Source organism: Neopsephotus bourkii, unplaced genomic scaffold, assembly GCF_033783945.1.
Source record: "Neopsephotus bourkii isolate Nb327-2 ecotype Australia unplaced genomic scaffold, CSIRO-AGI_Nbou_v1 NB_1707, whole genome shotgun sequence".
Taxonomy (NCBI): domain Eukaryota; kingdom Metazoa; phylum Chordata; class Aves; order Psittaciformes; family Psittacidae; genus Neopsephotus; species Neopsephotus bourkii.
In genome coordinates, this window is record NW_026902181.1 from 2883073 (window position 1) to 2907919 (window position 24847).

General features: G+C 41.0%; 1 protein-coding gene across 1 annotated transcript in view; it reads left to right on the forward strand.

Moving 5' to 3' along the window:
* The window catches only part of SYNE2 (spectrin repeat containing nuclear envelope protein 2), a 191889-nt gene that overhangs the window by 139222 nt on the left and 27820 nt on the right, over positions 1-24847 (forward strand). The window contains exons 85-99 of the mRNA XM_061376171.1: positions 1001-1156; positions 3337-3486; positions 6625-6795; positions 7637-7770; positions 8070-8274; positions 10228-10407; positions 11040-11168; positions 12238-12392; positions 12710-12848; positions 14059-14156; positions 16127-16361; positions 17804-17998; positions 18734-18859; positions 20711-20866; positions 24550-24708. Of these exons, the coding sequence (XP_061232155.1) occupies positions 1001-1156; positions 3337-3486; positions 6625-6795; positions 7637-7770; positions 8070-8274; positions 10228-10407; positions 11040-11168; positions 12238-12392; positions 12710-12848; positions 14059-14156; positions 16127-16361; positions 17804-17998; positions 18734-18859; positions 20711-20866; positions 24550-24708 (2388 nt within the window). The remainder of the gene's footprint in view (positions 1-1000; positions 1157-3336; positions 3487-6624; positions 6796-7636; positions 7771-8069; positions 8275-10227; positions 10408-11039; positions 11169-12237; positions 12393-12709; positions 12849-14058; positions 14157-16126; positions 16362-17803; positions 17999-18733; positions 18860-20710; positions 20867-24549; positions 24709-24847) is intronic.

Below are 24847 nucleotides of genomic sequence, written 5' to 3' on the forward strand. Positions count from 1 at the left end.
GTTCCCAGCCCTGTTCCAGCACTGCTAGGTCACTGGAAATGGGTTGCTGTCTGTGTCCTCCTTCTGAAGTAATTAAATATGCTTTCCCAATGGAGTGCTTTGAAGAACAGCAGCTATAGACAAATTCTACATGGAGTCTAACTATAGATCATCTTTCTCAGTAGAAAATCTGTTTCAGGCAGTGCCTTGGAATTGTAGTGAGGCTACAAAATAATCTGTGCATCCAGAATGAAATGCCACTGCTTTTGTGTCCCAGTGCCTAGAAAAGCTAATTTGACTTGTGTGATATAGGGAAGGTTAGAATCCCAATATGCAAGCATGAGGCTGCTGGAATGCAGCCTTTTACCAGCACATTCCTTTTACCATCTCTTTTTCTCTTCTGAATGTATAGGGAGAAAGCTGTGCTTTGGGCAGCTTTGGGAGAAGCTGCCCACACGGAATCCAGATACAAAGACTGCTGAACAAACAGAAAATTCCCAATTTTTTCTGGCTCAGAAAGCGTTCAAGAAACATGTTCAAGTGGAAAATCTGATTCCTGCACAATTGAAACTTTCCATTATGAAATTCCAATTGGAGGGGGAAGTTATCTTCTCTAACCACTTTCAAGAAACTGCATTCTAGGATTTAATAGATCCTCAAGGCCTAAGATTGAGGATAGGAGACTTGAGGTGCCTTGCTTGTTAGTAACTTTGTTAGTGGGTTTGAGGAAGAATGAGGTTTTCAAACTCCATATGAATGTGTCTGCATAGCCTAGGGTTCCCCACCTTGTCAGGTCTACAGGCTGCCAGCTCTAAAACCCACACTGCTGTGTTTTCTTCCTAGGGAAAAGGTCAGATCCTAAAAAGCCAGTAAAACTTTTCGACTTTTCCTTTCAAAATGTTTTCTCTTAATAGTACTTTCAATGTAGATACTGTCATCTCAAATTTTGTCCTGGAAGGGGGAGCCCTGTTTCTGCTCACCTCTAGGTTTAAGGATGTTAAAATGGTTTTGTAACTTTCAGATACAAGACCTGGAAGATGTTTTGGAGGATATTACTGAAAATGAGAACAAGGCACAGAATCTACACAATTGGCTGGAAGCTCAGAGTGAGCGACTGAGGTCTTTACAAACTCCAGCAAGTCTGATCTCTGCACAGAACACATTAGATGATTGCAAGGTAAAGCCTTGTATGTGTGATGTTATTGTAAAAACATTTAGCACTTTGTTGAATCCGGACTAAAGAACTGCAAAGATTTTAAAGAAAATTATAAAGGAAGTTGGTGTTTTCTGGAAGAATGCTACAATGTAATTCTAATTAAGCATGTTAGTTTCAGGTGATGAAGAGCAAGATCCACTTTGTACTGGGTTCAGCAGTAGTAGTCAGTTTTCTCCTTCTTAGCAGCTGGTGCAGTGCTGTGTTTTTGACTTTCAGTCTTGGAACAACACTGATAACACCGATGATTTTAGTTGTTGCTAAGTAATGTTTACTCTGACCAAGGACTTTCTGAGTCTCATGCTCTGCCAGGGAGGAGGGAAAGCAGGGAGGAAGCAGAGACAGGACACCTGACCCAAACTGACCAAAGAGATATGCCATACCACAGCACATCATGCCCACTATATAAACTGGGGGCAGTTACAAGAAGGGCTAGATCACTGCTCGGGTCAGGCTGAGTATCAGTTGGTGGGTGGTGAGCAGTTCTATTCTATTCCCTTGTTATTTCCCTTATCATTATTATTATTGGTGGCAGCAGTAGTGATTTGTGTTATACCTTAGTTACTGAACTGTTCTTATCTCAACCCATGGGAGTTACATTCTTTTGATTCTCCTCCCCATCCCTCTGAGAGAGGGGGAGGAAGGGGGGAAGTGAGTGAGTGCCTGTGTGGTTCTGAGTTACTGGCTGGGCTTTAACCATAACACACTTTTAATGTGAATTGCTATTTTATGGTTTTTTCTTCCAATTGAAGATGTGTCTGCTGTTGTTCAGTGGTATTTGGAGTGTTGTGCAGCAATAATGTAGATCTTATTCTAAAGGAAGTTGTTCTCAGTTCAGCACAGCCATGGCAAAAGCTATCCAACCCATTAGTTTGAAGAACTGTGGTGAAAGTGTCGGAAAACTACACAGTCCGATTTGGAAAAATAGCAACTCCCTCCACTCTTGCCACAGAATGTAGTCTGTCTGCACCAGCTTCAGGAATCTGGGTGTCCTTTGATTTTGTTATGTTTTACTAGGCATCAGCTCCCTCAAAATTAGTATAGGTGGAGCCAACTAATAATTGGCTTCTATTTCTCTGACAGTCTGCTCTTTTCATTGACTACAGCGTTCCCTCTCTATTTTTTAACATGGTATATTTGGTCTTCCATTGCCATGGTTACATCTCTCTCTTGTTGGCTCTCTCTTGGGCTGCTGTTATTGCCCAGAGTGCTCTGTTACACACTTGTGTCTCTGAAGTACTCTGAAATATATCAAGGGGCCAGAATGGAAGAAATGCACAGGGTATGTCTGACTAAAATACTAACTTGCTTCCAGAAAGGTACGCTGCTAGCATGCAGGTGTCTAAAATCTTTCATTAAAATTCATTTTCTCAATAAAAATTAGGTCCAAATTTGAAAATGTTTTGGGGACAGTAAGAAGGGGGAAGGGAAATAGTCATGGCTTTAAGTATAGTGTTACAATAAACTGTTACAGCCTACTCCATGTATGGATATTTACTTACATTGCGAAGAGCTTACTGCTGAGCTTTCCCTAGCATGTTAAGACTAGTTTATAATCTTGTTGATTGTGTTTGGGGAGGGGAAGTTATTCTCCCAGGCATTTCCATTGATTTCAGTGAAGTTCGTTGCCTGGGAGGACAAGCTGAACATAATTGTCTAGAAGTAGTTAGGATGTCAGGGACTCTCACATTGAAAATCAATTCCTATCTTACATCTGTCTGGTGGAACAGAGGAGACCTGAATGCTACCCTGCCCAAGAAAACTTTCAACTGCATTAACAGAACTTTGGCATCATGTAGGAGAGGTACAGAGGCCTGTGTGGTGGCTGCAGAATTGTCTCCTGATTATTTCCTTCCCAAGTACGATGTACAGTGCTCATGCTGATACTAAATGGCCTGATTCTTGCTACTTGCAGGACACTGTCTAAAGCAGTCACTATCATTTTGAATTCCTGTAAAGCAGTTGTTCTGTATGAGAGTTGAAATGGTGGTTTTGTTGCGTGGCTGAAGAATCACACCAAATTGGTTTTAGAGAAGGAATGTTTAAGCTTTTCACACAGAAGGTTTTTCTATGGTCTTGTCAAAAGATCTTATTTCTCATCCTTTTTTTTTTCAATGTATTTTTTATTTTCTTCTTTAATTTAGGAGCTAGAAGATCAACTTGCAGCTAAATCCAGAACTCTTGATGAGCTCAAACAGTGTTGGGGCTTGAATAGTAATGCAGAACAAACCCCGGAAGCTCAGCGTGTCACATTAGCTGAGCTGAGTGAAATGCTGAACAGCCTTACAAACCAGGTAAAAGCTTTGTTTGCATTCACATTTCCTCCATTACATGTTTTTGCCACCTTCTGACTGATGTGCCAGGCCATCTGATCCACACAGTCCAGTAAACCTGGACTGGTTCTCTAGTTCAGTTGTACTACTCATGGCCAAGGTCTGGGTCATTGTCATGCTTGTTGTTCGGGTTTGAGTAGTCACAGGTACTGGTCACAGGAACCAAAACAGCTGCAGTGTTTGTCACCGAAGATTGAACAGCCACCATACTTGCTGCTGGGGTTTGAGTGGCTGCAGTGCCTGTCAAGGGGATAAAAATAACTGCAATTGCTGCTGCTGGAGTTTGAGCAGATACTGGTCATCAGAATTTGAGTAGTTACAGCGCCTCTTGTGGAGGTTGAAGTGGCTCCAGTGCTTGTCACTGGAGTTTGAGTAGCTCTGGTGTGGTCTGAAGCAGCCAAAATCCTTGTGACTGGAATTTGAGTAGCCACAGTGGCTGTCACTGAAGCTTGAGTTCCTCTTCTTCTCCTTCAAGCCGCAGTGCTTCTCATGCAGGTTGGAAACCTGCAGTGCTTCTCATGCAGCTGTTTAAGCCTAAGCAAGATATGAACTGTATTCAACAACATACTGATTCCTAGCGATAGGGGCAGGCTTGTTTAAGCATCCCAAGATGCTGAAAGAATAGTCAAAATTTTCAAAATTCTCAAATGCTGCTGTAAATAACCTGGTGAGGGATATATCCTTGATTGGTTGACATTCCGAGGAGAAATGGCAAAAGGTATAATGATTAATAGTTCCCGTTAGATGCCTCCCACAATCTAGAGGTGATGAAAATGCTGAGAACACATACCAGATAAATTTCATGACCAGCAATTCTACTGCATCACAAGCCACTATTATAAAGCACAACAAAACAAGAACCTTAGCTCAGGCACCAAAGCCAATAAACACCAAAACAGGGAATGCAGGCTGTAATCATGGTGATACAGAACTCTGAGACCAAGTGCAACAACTACAAGAGCAAACAAATCAACATTTTGAACAGTGGCTATTAATCCAATACAGTGAATGCTTATAGCAAATTTGTTTTGACACCCCCTGGTGAAATCTGTCATTATCTCAACCCTTTGATCCCCGGGCTGGGTGCAAAAAAGGACTGTTGTGGTTTAAACCCAGCCGGTAACTAAGTAACATTCTTCCTTTTTTTTTTTCATTTTTTTCATTTAGAAGCTAGAAAATCAACTCACAACTAAATCCCTAATTCTTCATGAGCTCAGACAGTATTTGGCTTTGGTTAGTAGTGCAGAACAACACCCAGATTCTCTCAGGATAGTTGAGCTGTGTGAAATGGACGGACTTGTAAACCAGATAAGTTTTCCTCCAGTGCATATTCTTACCACCAGTCTCATCAGTATTACTCATAGGATTGCAGGAGCTGGTACAAACAAAATGCAAAGTATTCCTTATTTTTAACCTTCCTAAGATCTTTTTTTGAAGTCTTTACCATAATATAAATTAATGTATTTCCAAAGTTAAGAGAGAAAGTCTGATCTTGAATTAGTAGTAGTAGATAATCTGCAGTTTAATAGAATTTAAAAAAGAAAAAAAAAAGCACTGCTATTTTTCTGTCAAGTTGGAAGCAGAAACCTGTTTTCTCTTTCATGCCCTGGTCTTTCTCCCCTGTAGTACACTGGTGGAAGGTACTTACTCCTGCCCCATTCTCTCTACAGCTTTTCCATCCCCCAGCTATTCTCTTGTCAACACAACTGGATGGATTTCGCTATCTTCAAATCCTATGTCGTTTCCAGTTTTTCAAGGAGAGTCTGGCAGATTGGTTTCCCATTCAAATTGACTCTCCAGCAGTTTGTCTTTGTAGTTATATTCTCCTTATGCTTGGAACTGATCTTTTTAATCTAGATTTAATTGATAGGCACGGAAGATATAATGGCAAGTACATTTATTTAGATGCAAATTTCTGATAATAAACAACCATCTGCTGCAGAGAATGTCTGCAAGTGCAGTGAAACACTGAATACTGCTTACTTCCCATGGATGACTGCTCTCAGCACAGCCAGGATGTGATTTCAGATATGGGTCTAAGGAGATGTGATACCTTGATTGCATTGTTCATAGGTTGATCTTGAGACTGTGAGTCTGTGGCCCAGACATTTCATGAGCATAATGTCTTTCCATCTTCCTTGTGTGGCGGTAATTAGCTGCAGGCTACAAAAAACAAGTAAAGATTCCTCCCACGTATACCATGATTCAAATACGAACAGGGATGATACATCTATCAACATGTGCATGCCTGGAACTTGGATACTAGGATACAATGACCTATACAGTATATTTAGGGTGAACTGTGGTGTAGAAAAGTTTTCATCTTCCATTGTGTGGATCCATAGTAAGAACTGAAATATGGCATCTATTTTTGTCCCTTCCAACCCAAACCATCCTGTGATTGTATGATATGCCTTATATATGTACCAAATAGGGAAGGATAAAAAGAACAAATAATGATGAGTTGATGGTTTTGTATTTGCAGTGTCTAGGGCTATGTGGCAAATGGAAACCATGCTTGCCCCCATATCAACAACTGCAGCAATTGAAGAGACATAGAAAAGAAAGTGGATACCTATAATTTAGTTTTATATGAGAATCCTGAAGTTCCTAGACTGTGATTCAGAGGGGCCTGCGTTATTAAAGCACAATGGGATAAGAGAGATGATACCTCTCCAGAGTATCGTAGTAGCGTCTTCTTCCATACAAAGCAATTTCTGTTCAAATTTTCTTTAAAAGGAAACTTGATCTCTGGATCAAACTATATGCTTCCTAAGAATATTAAGGCTCTCAACTTCTTCCCATGTCAGGTTGATTTTGACAGGAAGGAATAAGCAGTTCATTATTTCAGTATCTTTTACTTTTTGGGTTCTTCTGGAGTTTTGGCTGACAGAATAGTGCTACCTTTGAACCTTGGTTAAATTTCTGTTTCCATCAAATATGCGTGGTTTGAAACCTGCACAGTTCCTTACCAAGTAGGAAAATACTCCAGTTCTTTGGATTGTCATGAAGTGAGCACTGATCTTAGATTTTACGTCAATTTAAGATGATTTATATGTCAAGACTACCTAAGGAGTAACAAGAGTGACTCATTTGCAGGTTGCACAGTTAAAGACCTCAATGCAGTCAATACTGGAGCAGTGGAGAGTATATGAAGAAGCTTATGAAGAAGTCAGCCTGATGACGACAAGATATTTGTACTGCATAGACCAGTGTAAACCTTCTGAGGTGTCATTGGAAGCTTTGAAAAACCAGGTCAAAACTCTTCAGGTAAATCTACTGAAGTTGTCTTACTTCCAAAAATAACTTTCTTCCTGTGCCTTTAAACAAACAGACAAAAAAGCCCCAAACACCACTGAAAAAAAGATAGAAAAATTTATATGAGCAAAGACAGTGGAATTTTATTATTTTTTCTTTTATCTCCAGAGATCCTTGGGTGGGTGGTGTCCCTGCCCATGGCAGGGGGGTTGGAACTTGATGATCTTAAGGTCCTTTCCAACCCTAACTATTCTATGATTCTATGGTTCTGTGATACTGAGGACTATTTTTAGACTTCTTACTATAGTTTGTGCATAAATTCAACTTCATTGAAAGTTAGGTACCGAGGTTCAAGAAATAAGTACAGGTCAGCTGCTAGCCTGTCTCCCTGCAAAGCCTCCATTTTGGGTTGCAGAGATCCCTTGATGTTTTTAGTCTTATGCACATGCTGAAAAGCATCCCCATGTGAAGCATCAGGTCCTCATGCAGCCGTGGAGAGGGGTTGTCAAGTCAACTTTATTGCCAGTAGAAGTTTTCCTGAAACAGTGGCCTAAAATAAAAACTGTTCTGGTTTCTAGTGTATTAATTTAATCAGTCCAAGGTTGTGGGTTTGTTAAGTAAGGGATTCTGTAAGAGCAAATAAATTACTTCCTGAACAATTTTTCGATTTATTTTTTAAACTTGAACCATTTCACCTCTTTTTTAGGATCAGGTATTATTACATTTTTCACAAACATTTTGATCCATGCTGCAAATCTGTGGCATTATTGGTACCCTATCCCTACCAAACTCTAAGGGAAACTGTACTTAGGTCGTTCATCTCCACAACTAATTGCTCTAATCCATTTTGCAGTCTCTTCAAGATGAATCAGAGAACAATGAAGAATGTTTGGCCAAGCTCCAGGCTGCTGCCAGTAACCTGAAGAAGAAGTGCTCTCCCTCCTTTGCAGAGATTATTGAATGGAAGTACACGGAGGCACACACTAGGTAAGCGTGCAGAAAAGACCTCTAGTTATTAGTATTTATAAAAAAAAAAGTTCCTGAAACAAAACTTGAACATGTCTGATTTGTAAATCCATATTAATACAACTCACCTAAGGGTACCTGTGTGGTGAATTACTGAGGGTACCTTTTTGTGATAGATCAGAGCACAAAATGGTGCTGTTAGTGGGCTTTCAATCACATGGGTATGAATGCAAAGAAACTCCCACAGGAATCCTACACCAAATCATACTCTGGAGGAGAATCTGCTAGGGGAATGCGTTTATCTTTTGATATCTTGGCAGGTGGAACTCAGTAAATGAAGACATCACAGATCAACTGCGGGCAGCACAAGCGACCCTGCAGCTTTTGGAGTCCTTTGATACTTCATGCACAGAGGCAGCAGCCAAGTTACAACAGCACAGAGAGCAGTGCACTCAGCTCTTGGATGCTCACATGCCTGAGGATAACATGATAGAAACCCTGACGAACAGGATACAGGATTTAAGGGTACATTAATATGTTTTTGCTGCCTGGAACAAACCAGGCTTTATTTTTTTTTTTGAGCCAGAATACCTTCTTCCCCCTCCTCACCCAAATCCAGGCAGTGGAAAACTTAAAAATCTGTGGATTTTTTCCAGTAACAAGCACTTTGTATTTCCTTTAAACACTTGGACCAGATCCTGAGATCAAACCAAACAAGAGTTAACATAGGATGGGAAGAGAGAGAAGGTAGCATGTGTCTTCCATCTTTGCCCCTTTCTGCTCTATACAAAGAATCAGACCTGTGGTGGAAAGAATCATTAAACAAAAATTATTTACTTTATGGGGCACTATTTGGGAGAAGAGATAATATCTACTAGAACTGGGGAAAAAAGACCAGATTTCCAGAACACCAGTCTGTTTTGAGGCCTTCTACAGTCTTCAGATAGGCTTTGTTTTGATTTGGTACTTTTTCTTTTAGCCTGGTCTGATAAATTCACAGATTTCTAATCTTATTAGATTATTCTAAGTGCTTCTGACTTCAGGCAAATGAGATCTCTTGCTGAGACCACAGGGTACAGTTCACTCAGGCAGCAAAGCTGTCATTAGGTTCTCACACTGCAATAAAGTAATATAATAATCCTGTTTCAGGACAGAGCAATGATTAATCATGCTTTATGCACCTCTAGCCATATATTGGAAGGAGTCCAAAGTTACCCCATCGTGCTTGTGGCCAATTAAGAAACTTCATGTTATGAGAAAGAGAATTGAGAAAGAGAATTCATATATTTCTTCCTATGTCAGAAACAACTGACAGCAGCAAAGTTTAGACCAAAACATTTTCACTTTATTCTGATCTATTAATGGCTGTGACATAAATTTATCAGTATGTCAGCAAAAAGGCATCACATTTTCTGGAAATTTTTGGGAAGAGTTTTGCACCTGCTAAGCAAGGCATAACCACTAGAGTGCCATTAACAGTGTAGATCTTGTCCTGGTGTGTGTGAGTAGGATACATAGAACTTATTGTGGGTTTTTTTAAAGTGGCAAGTTAGAAGAATGGAGATCAGTGATATGGCATATGATTATGTACATTTGAAAATGCATATGCATTACAAAACTGTGTTTTAATATCTCTAATCTTTTCCTCTAGTGTATATTAGGATAAATTACGGGTTTATAGAACTCTGTCACCACAGTAAATAAAAATAAATGCAGAGAGAGTAAGAAATCAAAACGGGTTATTTACTAAGTGGCTGAAGTGACAGTTTACAGCATGATCCAGTCCAAAGACAGGGGTTGGGAACCAAGGGCCATCTTGCTTTTTAGGGAAACATGTCTGTTCTTTGCTATCAATCAGAAGTCTTTGTTCAATACTCACAGAAAAGATTCCCACACACAGTAGCAAATTCCAGGGGATTTCATGGCTAAAAGTAAACTGCATTTGTCCAGGTTAAAAAAAATAACTGATAAAGTACATTGAACAAGTATAACATGCCGTCTTTAGGGTTTAAATTTATAGCATCATTTCTGTAGTAAAGGCGAACAAATAAAACTAAATCCATAGTCCTCCATCACTAAGGGATCCAAAGTACTGATGTGTTTGTAACATAATAGCATTTCTCATCTGCAGGATGGATCAGTTTATCCATCTGCTAGTTTATATTCATTCTATAGAAAAGAATATTCTGATTTCTCTCCATAATCTCCTCTGTAGTAGTAGCATCCCACTTCCTGAAGTCCGTGGTGTTCACTGAACTTTGAACTGTGCCTTTTCTAACACTAGAGTCAGTGGATGCACTTCCAATTATCCTCCCAGTAAAAGACTGAAACTTTCATCATAGCTGAATTTGCCTCCCAAAGGAGATCAACAAAAAGAGCTCAGTTACAGAAAAAAAAGATACTAAATGAAATTGGCACATGACTGATGATCTGATTCATTTCCTGGCTTTTTTTTTTTCTTGCCCCTTCTCTCATCAGAATTTACAGCAGGACCTTCTAAACGTAACAGTGTGCCGTGACCAGATTTCTTTGATGGCTGGTAGCATAAAACAGCAGGCTGGAGTAGCTGTACAAGCCTTTCTGTTGGAGAAGATGGAACCACTCCAGAGACCATTCTATTTGGAAAAGACAGTACAGAGGAAGTTACATGAATTTGAGGTATTTTTTGATTATTAAATCAGCTACCATTCATTCCTTATGCTGCTTTGATGTTCTAAGAGATGTGGAGCATAATTTTTACAAGAAAGAAGAAACTTTCCCAGTGCTCTTCTCCCTGACCCAAAGAAACCAACCTAGGGAATAAAAAAGTTGAATTCGGGCCCTAGTTATTTACCCTGGCAGAGTGCATGCAAGCTACACAGCCTTGGCTGTAGGCACATGGGAACATGCCCTGTGTGTAGCTCAAAGGAAACTCATTTTCACAAGTTTCTTCCCTCTGATAAGCTAAGTTTTGGCTTTCCAATTTCACAAAAAATCAAACATCCCAAACCTACAAAAAGGTATCACAGATGCCCTTATTCCTTCCAGATAGAGATGAATCTCTCAAAATTTAGATATTCGTTTTTTTGTCCTCTGCTTTGGCTTAGATTTTTGTTTTATCCAGTGCAAAAAAAAAGTTCAGTGAGTGAGTTAAAAATACAGGCAAATTTGGATTTAACATCTTTTTGGTTTCCTGACTGTACTGCTTATTGCACTTTGTTGTATAGTGTGTATTAAATTTTTGTATCCTGTGTATTTTGTATACTGTGTATTACATAATAATTAACCTAAATATGCAATATTTACCCTAGTTCAATCTTCTACAACTGGAGGATTTCAACAACTGCCTTGAAACACTGGAGAGTAATGTCAACAATTGCATAGATGCCTTTGATAGTCTCTGTCTAGCGGGAGAAACAGACGACTCAGAGTTGCTTACGGTATGTTTGGATTGCCAAGTGCAAAAAGATAGTACTCAGGATTTTAGAGCCTATAGAATATCAACTCTTGCCTACTTCAAGAAACTCTTAGTGTCCTAAGCATTATAGTTACTGCATTTCCATCAGAGTAACTATAATCTCATCCAAAACACAAAAAGCAGCGATTTAAGTTCATAAAAAGTCTAGGTATATATTGCAGGCCAGACATCTCCATGGAGGGGAGGAAAATCACATAGATTTGAGATTGGTGGAAGATCCTTTTCCACAGATTTGGTGTGGAGCTTACCTGTTGCCCTGAATTTAAGGTCAAAGTAAATCATAGAATCAATCACAGAATCGAAGACTGGTTTGGGTTGGAAGGAACCTTAAAGATAATCTAGTTCCATCCCCCTGCCATGGGCAGGGACACCTTCCACTAAACCAGGTTGCTCAAACCCCCACCCAGCCTGGCCTTCAACATTGCTAGGAATGGGGAATCCACAGCTTCTCTGGGCAACCTGTGCTAGTGCCTCACCACCCTCATAGTAAAGAATTTCTTCCTAATATCTCATCCAAGTCTTTCCTTTTTCAGTTTAAAGCCATTCCCCCATGTCCTGTCACTACATGGTCTTGCAAAAAAGAGCTCTGAGCTTTCTTGTAGGCCCCTATAATTACTGGAAGGCTGCTCTAAGGTCTCCTCAGAGCCTTTTCTTCTCCAGGCTGCACAGTCCCAACTGTCTCAGCCTGTCTCCACAGGAGAGGTGCTCCAGCCCTCTGATCATCTTCGTGGCCTCTTCTGGTCTCATTCTTACAGGTTCAATTCCTTCTTATGTTGGGGGCCCCAACATATGGGTACCAGCACTTGAGTATCTGTTCAGTACTGTTGGAAAAGTGGACATTGTGTAAGGGAATTGCAAATTTTTTGTTTCCTATAGCTGAAGTTAGACAGAAATGGCTTGAGGTTTGGCTGAGCATTCTGGATGCATAACATTCAGCTGCTTCCTACAAAAGAGAATAGGCTTCTGTATTTCTTTGAAATGCACGAAAGGCAGTATTTTTTGCAATTAATTTGGCTTTTTTTTAATTCCAGAATCAAACCCTGAAGCTTGCTGCACTTTCTCCAAGCATAGAGAGTTTGAATGAAGCAAGCATTAGGTTGCCACTTAGTGACTTCATCCTGAAGAAAATGCAGAGCCTGATTCGGAAGTGGAGTCAGAAAACAGCAGCTGCTCTGGAATACTGCAGGTCGGAAATGCAAACACAAAATCACCACTAACCATTTCTGTGAGAATAATCAAAACCAAATTAAAGCATGTCTTGCAACGGGTTCTCAGCTTTCTCAGGAGCTTTCCAAGCTTGAACTCTTGCTCTTTCAGTAGCTCTCTGTATTCCAAATCACTTGGAGCAAAAATCTGGATATTCATAGGTGAAGAAGGTAGCAAAGTGCCAAGCATATCCCTACCATATTATTATTACCAGGTGCTATGTTAGACTATATGCAAGCATGGGCAGAAAAACAACCACCAACACAATAGTTTCTGATTATTTCTTTTGTTTTACAGCATGGAAACTGAAAACGATGAAAAGTTCTTTCAGAAATGTGAAAACTGGATGAAATTCCTAGAAAAAATGAAAGAGACCTCAAAAACAAATATTCCAGTACGGTTTGAAGAACTCCAAGAGCAGCAAAGAGTGTATGAGGTAAAGCTGACTCCAAAAATGGAAGCATCTTGGGGGGAAATCGCTAAAAATGCTACACCTTTTGAAATTAGACTTGGGCAGAGTTTTACGGAGCATGTCGCTCTTGAAATGTGGCCTTGTACTTAGTGAGAGGAAAACGTTGAAATGTGAAAATCATTTTTCAAAATGGATGGCTCCTGTTTTTTGCAGCAATTAGACCTTTAGGAGTGCATCTTCAAGTGCTGTGTCATGGAATTCCTTAGATTTCTCCAGCCGTGAGGTTGCTTGCCTGTCTGCCTGTACAAGGGCACTGAAGCCTGTGGCGACTAGCTAGGCAGGTTGTTGGCAATCTGGCAGAAACCTCAACAGTTTCTGGAAGAACTGCATTTAAAACAAAATGTTTTCACAGCATATTTCCATTTTGACCAGTTGTCAGATGTTGGTAGAAATCTGTTTCTCTGACATTTTCCTGAACACTTGCTAGTTGTTAGTGTTTCACATGTGTATGATACTATCCATTCAGAGGAGAAGGTACACTGCATGGTAGTGGTAGCATGTGGATGCAATTCTGAGCAAAGTGTCTGTCTACAGACTTTTGTCCCAGTGGTGGGAGGGAATACAGAAAATAAATAAAGTAAATCCAAGGGAATACAGAAAATAAATAAAGTAAAACCAAGTGGTAAATGGTAAACATCATGAACAGTTAGGGTGAGCTTTTGCTGCTGCAGTGGAGCATAGCTTGACACTACCCAAAGTGCTGTCACTAATTCCATGGGGTGTTAGGTGATGTTAGTGATACTCATTAAGGTCTACAGAAAATTATTTTCTCTCTTTCACTTAGACTCCCCAGATCAATTCAGTCATTGATTTCTAGAATAAACTTATACTTGTTGTGATAAAGAGTAAACTCACCCTTATAGGTAGCTTTTTTAATACCTTTTCTATGGATTTCTGTCTAGATTGCATTTCTCCTGAACGAGTCCAGTAAACTTTAGGCATCAGATTACTTACGCAGCTCGTGGTGCGTTCTGCTATTGCATATGTGCACATTCCTCCTGCTATCCAGAAAGTGTGGAATATTTTAGGATGCATTTGATGCTAGCTCTTGAAAATAATAGAGCTTTCAGCATTTAAAATTAAATAAAAACTGTCCCTCTAGAGGAGCAGAACCAGCTTTCACAGTGAAAGTTGTTCAATGAATAGATAAAACTTGTTTTTATGGTATTTTCAGATGCTGCAAACTGAGATTTCCATAAATCAGCAGACATTTAATTCTATCATAGCAAAAGTTCTACTCTCCTTGGAATCTGAACAAGCAGCGCCGCAAAGGTAATCTGTCAGTTTTTCTCCCTAAGATCTCGATAATTTAGTGAATATGCTCTCTTCCTTGGATGTATTGAATCTTTGCTGTCATGAGGACATAAACCCAAATTCTTGAGTTGGTTCACTCTTCAAATAACTTCATGGCACATTTTGTACAAGTGTGAAGAGATGCAAAGACAAAGAAGTGCTGGTGCCCTGGCCAGACTGTGTTTTGGATTGTAACTGGATGTTCTGTCTAACAAAAATAATTACTCCTGAACAGGAGGCTTCCTAGTCTACTGCTAAACTGCAGTTCTTGAAACTACAGTGGTTGAGAAGCGACTTTCTTACAGAGCATAATGAGAATGTTGCATATGAAGGATCCTTTCTCTCTTTCTAGACTTCAGCTTTTGAAAGTGCAGAGGTCTGAGATTATCCATGTTTCCCTTGGTACACATGATAGGGCATTGAGTCACCAGCACACAATCCAAAATATATGGTAACTAAACCTGTTTTTTTTTAAGAAAACCTTACTTTTCTCTCAATCAATGTAGAGTGAGAAGCAGCAAGTAATAACTGTGAGCAGAGGTTCAACTGCCTTACGTGTTTCTGCTGTGAACACATCACCTCTCTCTGCCAGATCTTGCTGCTCCCAGAGATATGGCAGGACATTGTGTGTGCTCGCCTTGACCACTTCAGTACAAAAAACGTAGCTTAGCTTAAAGCTGCTAGGGAAGTAGGACTAAACTAAGCAAAGCTGCTGAATTTTTGCATGGAAGCTAGCTCCACAAACACAGGTGTTTGTGTAAGAGCTATTCTGGGGGCCAGGGCCTCCTGCAGAGAAGCAGAATTGATAGATGGGAGTTGTCTTAATCACTCCAGCTAGGCCTGCTGGATCTATATACTGGTTTGCATCTAAAGAAGCATGACCAGCAGGTCGAAGGAGAGGTTAGCTTTCCCCTCTGCTCTCCTCTCATGAGACCCCACTTGGATCATTGCGTGCAGTTCTGATGTCCTGACTATAAAAAGGACATGGAGCTGTTGGAGCAAGTCCAGAGGAGAGACATGAGGATGATCAGGGGCCTGGAGCACCTCCTGTATGAAGAGAGGCTGAGAAAGTTGGGGCTGTTCAGCCTGGAGAAGAGAAGACTGTGTGGAGACCTCATAGCAGCCTTCCAGTATCTGAAGGGGGCCTGCAAGGATGCCAGAGATGGACTCTTCATCAGAGTCTGTAGCAATAGGACAAGGGGTAATGGGTTTAAATTTAAACAGGAGAAATTCAGGTTAGATATAAGGAAGAAGTTCTTTACTATGAAGGTGGTGAGGCACTGGCACAGATTGCCTAAAGAAGTGGTAAATGCTCCATCCCTGGCGGTGTTCAAGGCTAGGTTGGACAGAGCCTTGGGCAACATAGTCTAGTGTGAGGTGTCCCTGCCCATGGCAGGGGGATTGGAGGTAGATGATCTTAAGGTCCTTTCCACCCCCAACCATTCTATGATTCAATAATGTAACCATGTTGTAGAAGAAGCCAAAAAATGGCTTGAATGGGTTCAATAACAACACAGAGCCTTTTCACTTTGCAGTCAGGTCTCACTGCTGTAGGATACAGTGATGGTTGAACTCCTTACAGCCTCATAAAAGCGGAGATCAATTTTGCAGCATAATCACAGACCTTGTCTTACTTGCATTGACCTTCTTGTTCTTCAGGGAAGTGTTTAGTGCTTATTGTTTCTGTGATTGCTGTACTATGTATGTTGCTGTACCGCAACAGCAGGAATGACTTGCATTATCCATTGTTGTATCATATTAGAAGCGTTTTGGATTGCATAAAAGATGAAATACAGAGAGCAAGGGTGAACTTAGGGCTGCATAGAGCTTTTTGCATAGTTGAGCATCATGACTGGAATACAATGTTGCAAATGGAAATCCATCACAATCACTGTAAAATGCAGCCTTGAGATCAAAATATGTTAACACTCAGCATTTGTCATTTACAGAACAAAGTTTATTTCCAAGCTCACACTGCTGAAAGAACAGTGGCAGAATGTCATCCGGATGGTTCAGCAGAGGAAGATGGATATTGATGGACGCATGAACCAGTGGCAGCTCTTCAAGAGTTCCCTGCAGAGTCTCAGCAGACTTCTTGATGATACAAACAGCTTCCTTGTAGCTGTGAAGAGTCAGGACTGCTATAGCCTTTACCAGCTTAGAATTCTAGTTTATGATTGCAAGGTACTGTATTTATCTCTTCATAAACCTAAAATCTGCGGGTTTTTCTCAGACTGAAACAACTTCTGTCCAGTAAGGTGAAAAAAAAAGTAATTGCATGCTTTATGGGGAAAACCAATTGCTGACACTTTGTCTTAAAGCTGAGGACAGATGAGAAAACAGTGACATTGTGAAGGACTCATTATACCAGGAAACTTCCTGGTCATTTAGTAGCCTTGTATGCTTTAAAAATATTACTGATATGAACATGGAAATGCAGGGTGCTAGGGAAATTAGGCAGAAACCCTGGTAAACAAATACACTCTAGGTATGCGTGGATCTTATTGACATGGCTGCTGAATGCAGGCCTTGCAGTTTGCCTGAAGGAAGCAGAAACATGCGGGGCAGGATGGGCTATATGAGTCCTGTGTGTGCAGGGACAGGCAGGAGGAGCCAGGAGCACAGAATAAAGCGCTTGGAAGGGAGTCTGTCCTTGGAGCCACCACTCCAGGATGCACAGCAGCAGTTCTTCAGAGCATTTGAATTCTGCATTTTACATGCAGTGAGAAAAAAAACCCGCAACAAAACAGAACAAAAACCCCAACATTCTCCTTTGTTAATTTTGTATATTTGGGGTTTCCGTTTAATTATACACCTTTTTGTTTTATAGGAAAGTAAAAACAAGCAGTGAACTTGATGGTTGCTTAAAGCAATCTAAAACCCTTAAAAAATATATTGCTGAATGCTACTGGCACAGTCCGAGATTTACTGTGTTCCCGCACCCCTAATGTTGATGGGTTAGCACATTACCAGTATTCTGTTTGGTGCTTGCCATATTTATTTCATCTGTATTTTTACCTGCTGTGGGAAGATGATTTTCAGTAGATTTTACAAGTTAGTGTTCATGCTTTTCCTTCATGAGAAAAGCCATAAAAGTCTTCTCCCTCCTACTCCAAATTGGCCTTCCCTCCTGCTGTTGTTTTGCAGAAAGAAACAATTATCGTATCTGCTTGTGTTATAGACCAATTTGTGTTTCAGGCGAAGTATTAATGATGGCTTACTTCACTTGGAACATGTCATGGTTAACAGACTTGCTATCTCTGAAAAAAATTGTTAGCTGTTGATGCTAGAGGTAACAGCAGAACTTAAACTGGTTTGTTACTCTGAATAACTCATACAACTGAATTTCCATCTTTTTGTAATTGCTGCAGTTTCAGTCTATACATTCAGTCTGTGAAAAGCTACTGTACAGTTTTATAAATAAGATCAAAAAGAATCTTGTTTTTTTTCTGGAATTAAAAAAGCAGATAGGAAATGTGCTATTCATTACTGTTTCATGAATGTGAACAAATAGTGCCTTGAAACTCCCTTTGTATGATTTCACTTGTTCCCAAGTGAAATGCCAGGAGTGTGCTTCTAAAGCTTGCTAAAAAAAGCTTAGAAACTTTTTTGTTTCTCTTTTAAAGGCTAAGGCAGTGATTCTTCAGAGGTGGCAAGCCATGTACTCAGTAACCATTGATGTTGGGGAGAAATTGCACACTGTTTCCGATCCAGAGACCAGCACTCTTCTCCAGGAGCAGCTCAGCCAGTTACAGAAGAGTTGGGGGAACACCCAGACCCTGCTGCAGGAGAAGATAATGCAGCTCAGCAGCACCATACAGGTACATGACGGCCTCCCCAGGGAGGAGCAGCACCTGCTTCTCTGACTTTGGGTCTCAGGAGCTGCCCTGCCCCACTGTCCTCAGGGCTGAGCTCTCTATCAACAAGGCAAGTGCTGAACTGCTGCTTACAGCAGAGGGGCTCTGAAGGAAGTGCCTGTCATATGCTGTTAGGGCTTGCAGCAAACTGATCCCCTGATTCTCCAAAGGAAATGGGTTGGCATCCATTTTTTTGCAGCAATGAATGTACGTGCTCTGATTATTCTCATGATCCCTGTGGCCTGAAGAGCTTTCCTGTTTTGGGATGTGAAGCCTGAGCTAAAATTCAGCTTATAGGGTTTTGATACTCCTGTTGTTGCATCTCTAAAAAGAAGGGTAGCCATTTCCTTAGAGCAGTGAATTTTCTTTCATGGCTAACACCACACATGCTGTCATCAGTACTATCCCAAAACCAAAGACTATGCTTACACCCTAACACCCATTGGATTGGACAAAACAAGATGGGCAAAAATGCTTAGTAAGGCAAACCTTAAATACAAGAGAGGGTTCAAGTTCTGTAAATCCATGAGTCAAATTCTTGTGGGTGGTATGTACTGGAAAGAAAATGCAAATAACCAGAGCACATGATTGTTTATTTAAGTTGGTTGAAGAGGCTATTTTGCAACATATCCATGTGGTTCAGTATGCCATACTGAAGTATCTTCACCTTTTATAACTTCCTTGGGTCTCCGTGAGCAGAATTGGGACTGCTGCGAAAAGCAAACAAAGGAATTAGAAAGCAGGCTGCAAGAGCTAAAGGAGAAAATAAAAGATCCACTTCCTAATGAACATGAAGAGCTCTACAAAGCCAAGGAACACATGAAGGTATCAAACTGCCTTATTGTATTTAAGTAGATGTAGTCTTTGCAGGACACCTGATCCCTGTAAAATCAGTTTTCTCTCTTAACCTGTCTTTAGTGACAGTGCATTTCTTTCCTTTATATGATCCTGACTGCTGCTAACAAGAATAGTAGTGTTTGGATTTTATTTTTCCTGCTTCTGCTCCCTTTCCACAGTCTTAATTTACAAAATAAGCAGTTCCTTAAACAAAAGGAAAAAATCTCCTGGTCTCAGCTCAGTTGGCTGCTGTCCTAGTGGCTGAATCTCCCTTTTTGTTTTCAGTCTATTCTGGACAGGGAGCTCCTCAAGCGAGAGACTTTGCATGTCTGCAGAATACCATGCACACCTGTGGGATCTGACAGTAGTTAAAGAGAAGGAAAATTAAGAGTAAGGGAGTGGCAGAAACCCTGGCAACCCATAGTGCACCCTGAAAATTAAATGGCAAGGGAAGTAATTCCAAGACGTAGGAGGCATTTTGTCTGGACTGGTCAATCTTTCATCATCCTTTTATGAAGTGAATTGTTGACCTATGTAGCGGGAACAAATAAGCTTATTAACGAGCCAAGGCTTTGAACTCATTTATCAGCTGCCTGAAATCTTCTTTGTGAGTTCTGGCAGCCTTTCCCACAGCAGCAGTCTTCCTGTAGCCCTGAATTATTTGTGAGATGGCAGCACACGGCTCCTGCCCCTGACTCTAGTAAGAGAAATTTAGCCGCAGAGGTATCAGGGTCAGACAGTGCCACAGCAGTTACTGCTCTTGGGTGTCACAGTATAATAAAAAAAAAGGACCAAAATGGCATGGGGGGGACCTTCTTTCCTCTCCCTGCATTTCACTCTTATGGAATAAAGCTGTTTTTCTCTATAAGCCTAGACCTTATACAAGTCTTACACAAAGTCCCATGAAATTCCATCATTAGTTCAATTAATGCAGGGATTCAACCCTTGTCAAGATGTATAAATGCATATTTGCACATCCATAGGGAGTGATTTGTTGTGAGCTCCGGTAAATTTTAGTCTCGGGTTTTGGGGTGTTTTTTTCCTTCAGCGTTGAAGCAGATCAGAGTTCTTTTATGATTTAGGTAAGTGACAGGCTCAAAAGACCTCTGAAAATGCTCACAGGGCTTGGACCCAGCACACTTCTCCTGATACAAACACTTGCCATTTTTGCCCTCTAAAATGAGACAAACTGGATCCTCTGTAGGAGCTGGTTTTTGTTAGAGGAGCCAGTGACACTTCCCGCAACTGCTTTGCAACATGAGACCTAGTACCTGGTGTGTAGAGTACCATGTTTCCCTGCTGTGTGCAGTGGTGTCTCTGCTTTTTAGGTGACAATTTTAACACTGGTAGGAAAGTGCATAAGCTTGTTATAAAGGGAAAAGAGAGTCAGAGGAACAGGGGAGAAAAGAGACTGTGTTTCTGTGAATGAGCAGTTCAAAATCTCCACAATCTGATAGAAGTGCCTGTTAAATCACTACTTAGAGAAAGGAACCAAATTTACTTTATTTAAATGAATAAGCTGAAATTGGGTGGAAAGCAACTTGGCTTAAGTAATAAAAAAAAGAAGTGGATCCATTCCTTCTGGGATGTGACACCCCAAAAGCTGCTCTGGAGCATGGGAGGCTGCAGGGATCATGCAGCAGGGCTGCCACACATCTCAACTGCTCTGCCCTGGACTCCCGGGGCTCAGAGCCGGCCCTCAGCCCACCGGAGAGCCTGCATGGGCTGTGCACGTTCCCATCCTCTCCTCCCCCACGGGCCGGGCAGAGGATTAATGAGCAGGTTTGGAAACCAGAGGAGCTTAGTGCCAAGACTTGTTCTGGGTGCGTTTCCATGCAGGAGCTGGAGCAGTTGCTGGCAGACTGGGCCCACAGTATGAAGGAGGTGCAAGCCTGGACGGTGAAGCTGGCGGAGTGCGTCCTCACCGAGGATGCGTCGGTGCTCAAGGAGCACGTTGAGCATCTGCACAGGCAGTGGGGAGAGCTCTGCTTGCGGGTAAGGCTTCCTCCTCCTCTTGGGTCTTGTAGTGGGATGTTCACAGGGCCTGGCAGCAAAGGGGCAGCGGGTTAGCAGGCAGGATTTAGGACTTCTCTTGGATTGGGTCTCGGATGGGAGCGCGGCTTCTCCTGGTACTGCTGACCAGGGCTGAAGTTTGCCCTTGTTTCCTGAACCTAGACTGCTGAGATTTCTTCTTTGCAAACCCTTTGTAACTAGTGAATGCCTGAATTTCACAGAGCTCTGATGCAGCTGTTTACCGAAATAGGTGGCTTTGTTCTGGGCTGCCAAAGGGGAGGAGGGAGGGGAGTAGGAGAAATACAGGAATTGCCTGAGGGTATGAGGCAGGGAAAGGAAGGGGGAGGTCATGCAATCTGATGTTAAAAAAATGCCGAGAGCTGATAAAGAAAACTTCAGTGTGTTTAAATACTGGCTCCTTGGGTTTAAACACATGAAGACCTCACTTGTTTTTTCTGTAGCAGTACAATACTGCAAAACATTTTCATTCTTTGTGGCTGGTTGCTATATTACACTTAATTTAGTGCTGCGTATAAAATTGCTGGGGAACATTTACCAGCAAAGTCACATGAACTTGATTCAGGACGTTATTATGCAGTTTGAATGTGTGTTTACTTTGCCCTGTTAACAGAATTGGAAGAAGTAAAATACTTCGGGGTCTTAAGTTAGGCTGGATGGCTCTACATGCCCACAAGCCAGACTCTTGCCTCTTTTACTCACAAGTCAATAGCTTTTATTTTACACTTTGTAAAGCAGTAATTATGTGAGTTAGCATTTCATGCCTAAGCCTTAATTGGCCAAAGGTAAAGCAGTCTTGGTGAGAATATTGCCAGAGTAATGAACAGCTGTGCTTATTTCAAAAACTTTGGTGTGATGAAAATAGTAATTTGGGTTAAGGGTTTGGATTCTGTTTTGCATTGCAGTGGGAAAGAAAAATTAATATATTTGGCTTAAACTGGGCTTTGCCTTTATCTACAGCCAGCTTTTTCTGTGTTAACTGTTTCTGAACTCTGAAAATAATTCCAGAGACACCTTCCCCCTCCTGAGATAGACCATTTTTTTTTAAATCAAAATGCCTGAACCATTTTCCTAATGGAAATTTGTGGTCAACTGCTGATGCTGTTTCAACTGTTGTGAGCAGCTCTGAAAATTAACCTATCTTTTGCATGTACCCCACTACACTTCACCCAGGTAGTAATTTCCTGTAGTAATTTAAAGTTCTGATTTTATTCAAAATTTCCATTTTAATTTCCTGAGGGAGCAACATTTAGTTCAGTCTGACTTGGAGACAAGAAAAGGGTGACATTATGTGTTAGGCACACATAAGTCTGTAGTGGGAGGAATCTCTTCCGTGCTGGAGTAGAGTGATGTGTTGAAATGTTTACACAGCCCTGGTGGGCCTCCGTGCTCAGCCTGCGCCGATGCTCAGTGCTAGACATGAGAGTATGAAAGCAGACTTGATGGTTTGTGCTGCTAGCATGACTGCTTTGCTTTGGCTAACAAAATAGAGGAGTCAGGATGTACTGTGTGAAGAAAAATTGCAGTATAGATGCAAAAAAGTTGAAAGCTGTTTAGACGGAACCACTCTGCATCTGTCACAACCAGGAGAGCAGGGCAGCCACATGCCTGTGCTAGACTGGGCAGGGACACTTGTACACTTAGTGGGCATATGTGTGCAAGTGATTAGTGTTTACATAGCTGCCCTTGCAAGCTACATGTAGGTCAAAGATTCAACTACTTATATCAGCAAGTACCCTGTCCTAACGAATTATAGGGTATAGGTTGCACCTGACCTTGATAGAATTTTAGCCTCCCTTGGGAATGCTCAGATTGCTCCTGCATCATGCTGTGCGGACAAAATGGAGCTGGTACCAGAGCACCTGGTTCAAGGAGAAAGTACTCAAAGCAGTGGCTTGAAGGGGACATGTTCCTAAAAGTTTGTCTGGGGGATTTTTCCCAGTTTACCACCAATCTGTACTTCTTAGCCAGGTAAAAGGTGCTTCTTGCACTTAAAATCCTGCATTGTCCATGCTTAGCAGGCAAAAGTTGAGTCAGGATTGTTTCAGGATTGTAACAGTGGTTTTGCTGACATGCGTAGTGTCTTATTCCACTGACCAGGTTAACTTGTCTCATCACAAGGGAGATCAGGGGTTGGAACTAAATGATCTTAAGGTCTTTTCCAGCCCTAACCTTTGATTCTATGAGATGCTGCAACTGGTAGAAGGAGGATGAAGGATTTACCCTTCATACCTCTGAGGCTGAAGGAATGAGGGAGCATCCCAGAGCAGAGGCCTTCTTATGGAGGCTTTTTGAGGTCCCTGGGGTCTCCAAGAGACTTCTTCCCATTCAGAACTTTAAAGATGGTCTCCCTGTGTCCCAAGACAGTGCTTTCGGCTCATCTCTTTGCTTAGATCAACATTAAAGATTCAGAAATCACTTTCATTCCCCATCTCTTTGCTTAGATCAGCATTAAAAATTCAGAAATCACTTTCATTCCCCATTCTCTGCTTAAAAAAAAAAAAAGTAGTCAAAATTTAAAGAACAAAAGCAATATATTGGAAGATCACTTGGTGCCTCATGTTCTGATCCTCATGCTATGTGGAGCTGTTCTTGCTTCCACACTTAAACTCGACCCTGAGGTACAATATAGTGTTAGAGATTAGCCTAGCAGAATCACTAATGGAATTTTGAGGAGTCACGTGTTGTATATGGTGCACATGAGATGTGAAGAGGGAGTGTTTCTTGCCATTGGGTGATACTTAGAGTGGCAGTTTATGGCCAAGGCAAGCAAAATGCTCAGTCTTTACACAGAGTTTGTTGTCAAGGGTAAAGGATTTGTTGTTTGTCTTGTTTTATTTTAGTAGAACTTCGACCATTTTTCACTTTCTTTGTCCCATATATCTTAGTACAGGAATCCATCAAAGCAGGTAAATGAATAAAAATGTGTTATTTAAGACCCCTAGGCTAAAAACAAGTACTGTTAGCTAGTAGGAGAGTGACTGTCCTTCTTTCTGAGATGTTGGAGCAGTGATACTAGCTTTGGTGGTTCAGGTAGCATCAGACCTTAATTTCTCTGTCTAGACAATTTGTTTATCCATCGTGGCAAAGTAATTTTGGTCGAAAAAAATATATCCATAGTTCTCAATAAAAAGGATAGATTTTGATGCTGATTTTTTGGAAGCTCTCCAAGAACTGGTGAGCAAACGGAAAGAAAAGAGGGAGGTTTTTATATAAACAAAATAATTGCAGTCAGTACTTGCAAAGTTTCTCTTACAGTTGCAGAAAAATAAGAACTTCCCTAGCTATTATTTCTCTTGTGTTATAAATGAGACCGTACTAAACAATATGTAGTAGTTCTTTGTTTGGCATTTTCAGATTTTCACTGAGGAATATTCAAATTGTTATTTAAGCTCATTATGTATAAAGCTGTCAGTTTAATTCTTCTGAGGGAGAGAATCTGGCTGGTCAACTTTTTGCCCTGCTATCCAAAATAAGATGCAGTAACAATCTGCTTGCTGGCTTTGAAAAGAAAGTTAGTGATATTTGATAATTGCACTTGCAAAATGGAACGTTATCAATGCGGACTAGAGATTAGAAGGCTCATAATTGCTGGTTCCTTCCTGAGAAAGATGTTGCCAGCAGCTGATGCGTGTGTTTATCCATAGGTGTCTCTGCGTAAGCAGGAGATCGAGGACAAGCTCAATGCCTGGATTGTGTTCAATGAAAAGAATAAGGAGCTGTGTGCCTGGCTGGTACAAATGGAAAGCAAAGTATTGCAGACTGCAGATGTTAGCATTGAAGACATGATAGACAAATTGCAGAAGGTAAGTAGTAATGCCACTTTTCTTAAATTGCAGTCTGATAGCTCATTATAAAGACACCATTCCTCATTTCTTCCTTGGCTCTCAAAAGCAATACATGATATAAAACCAGTATGTACAGGCTTTTAGGAGAAGATGAGTT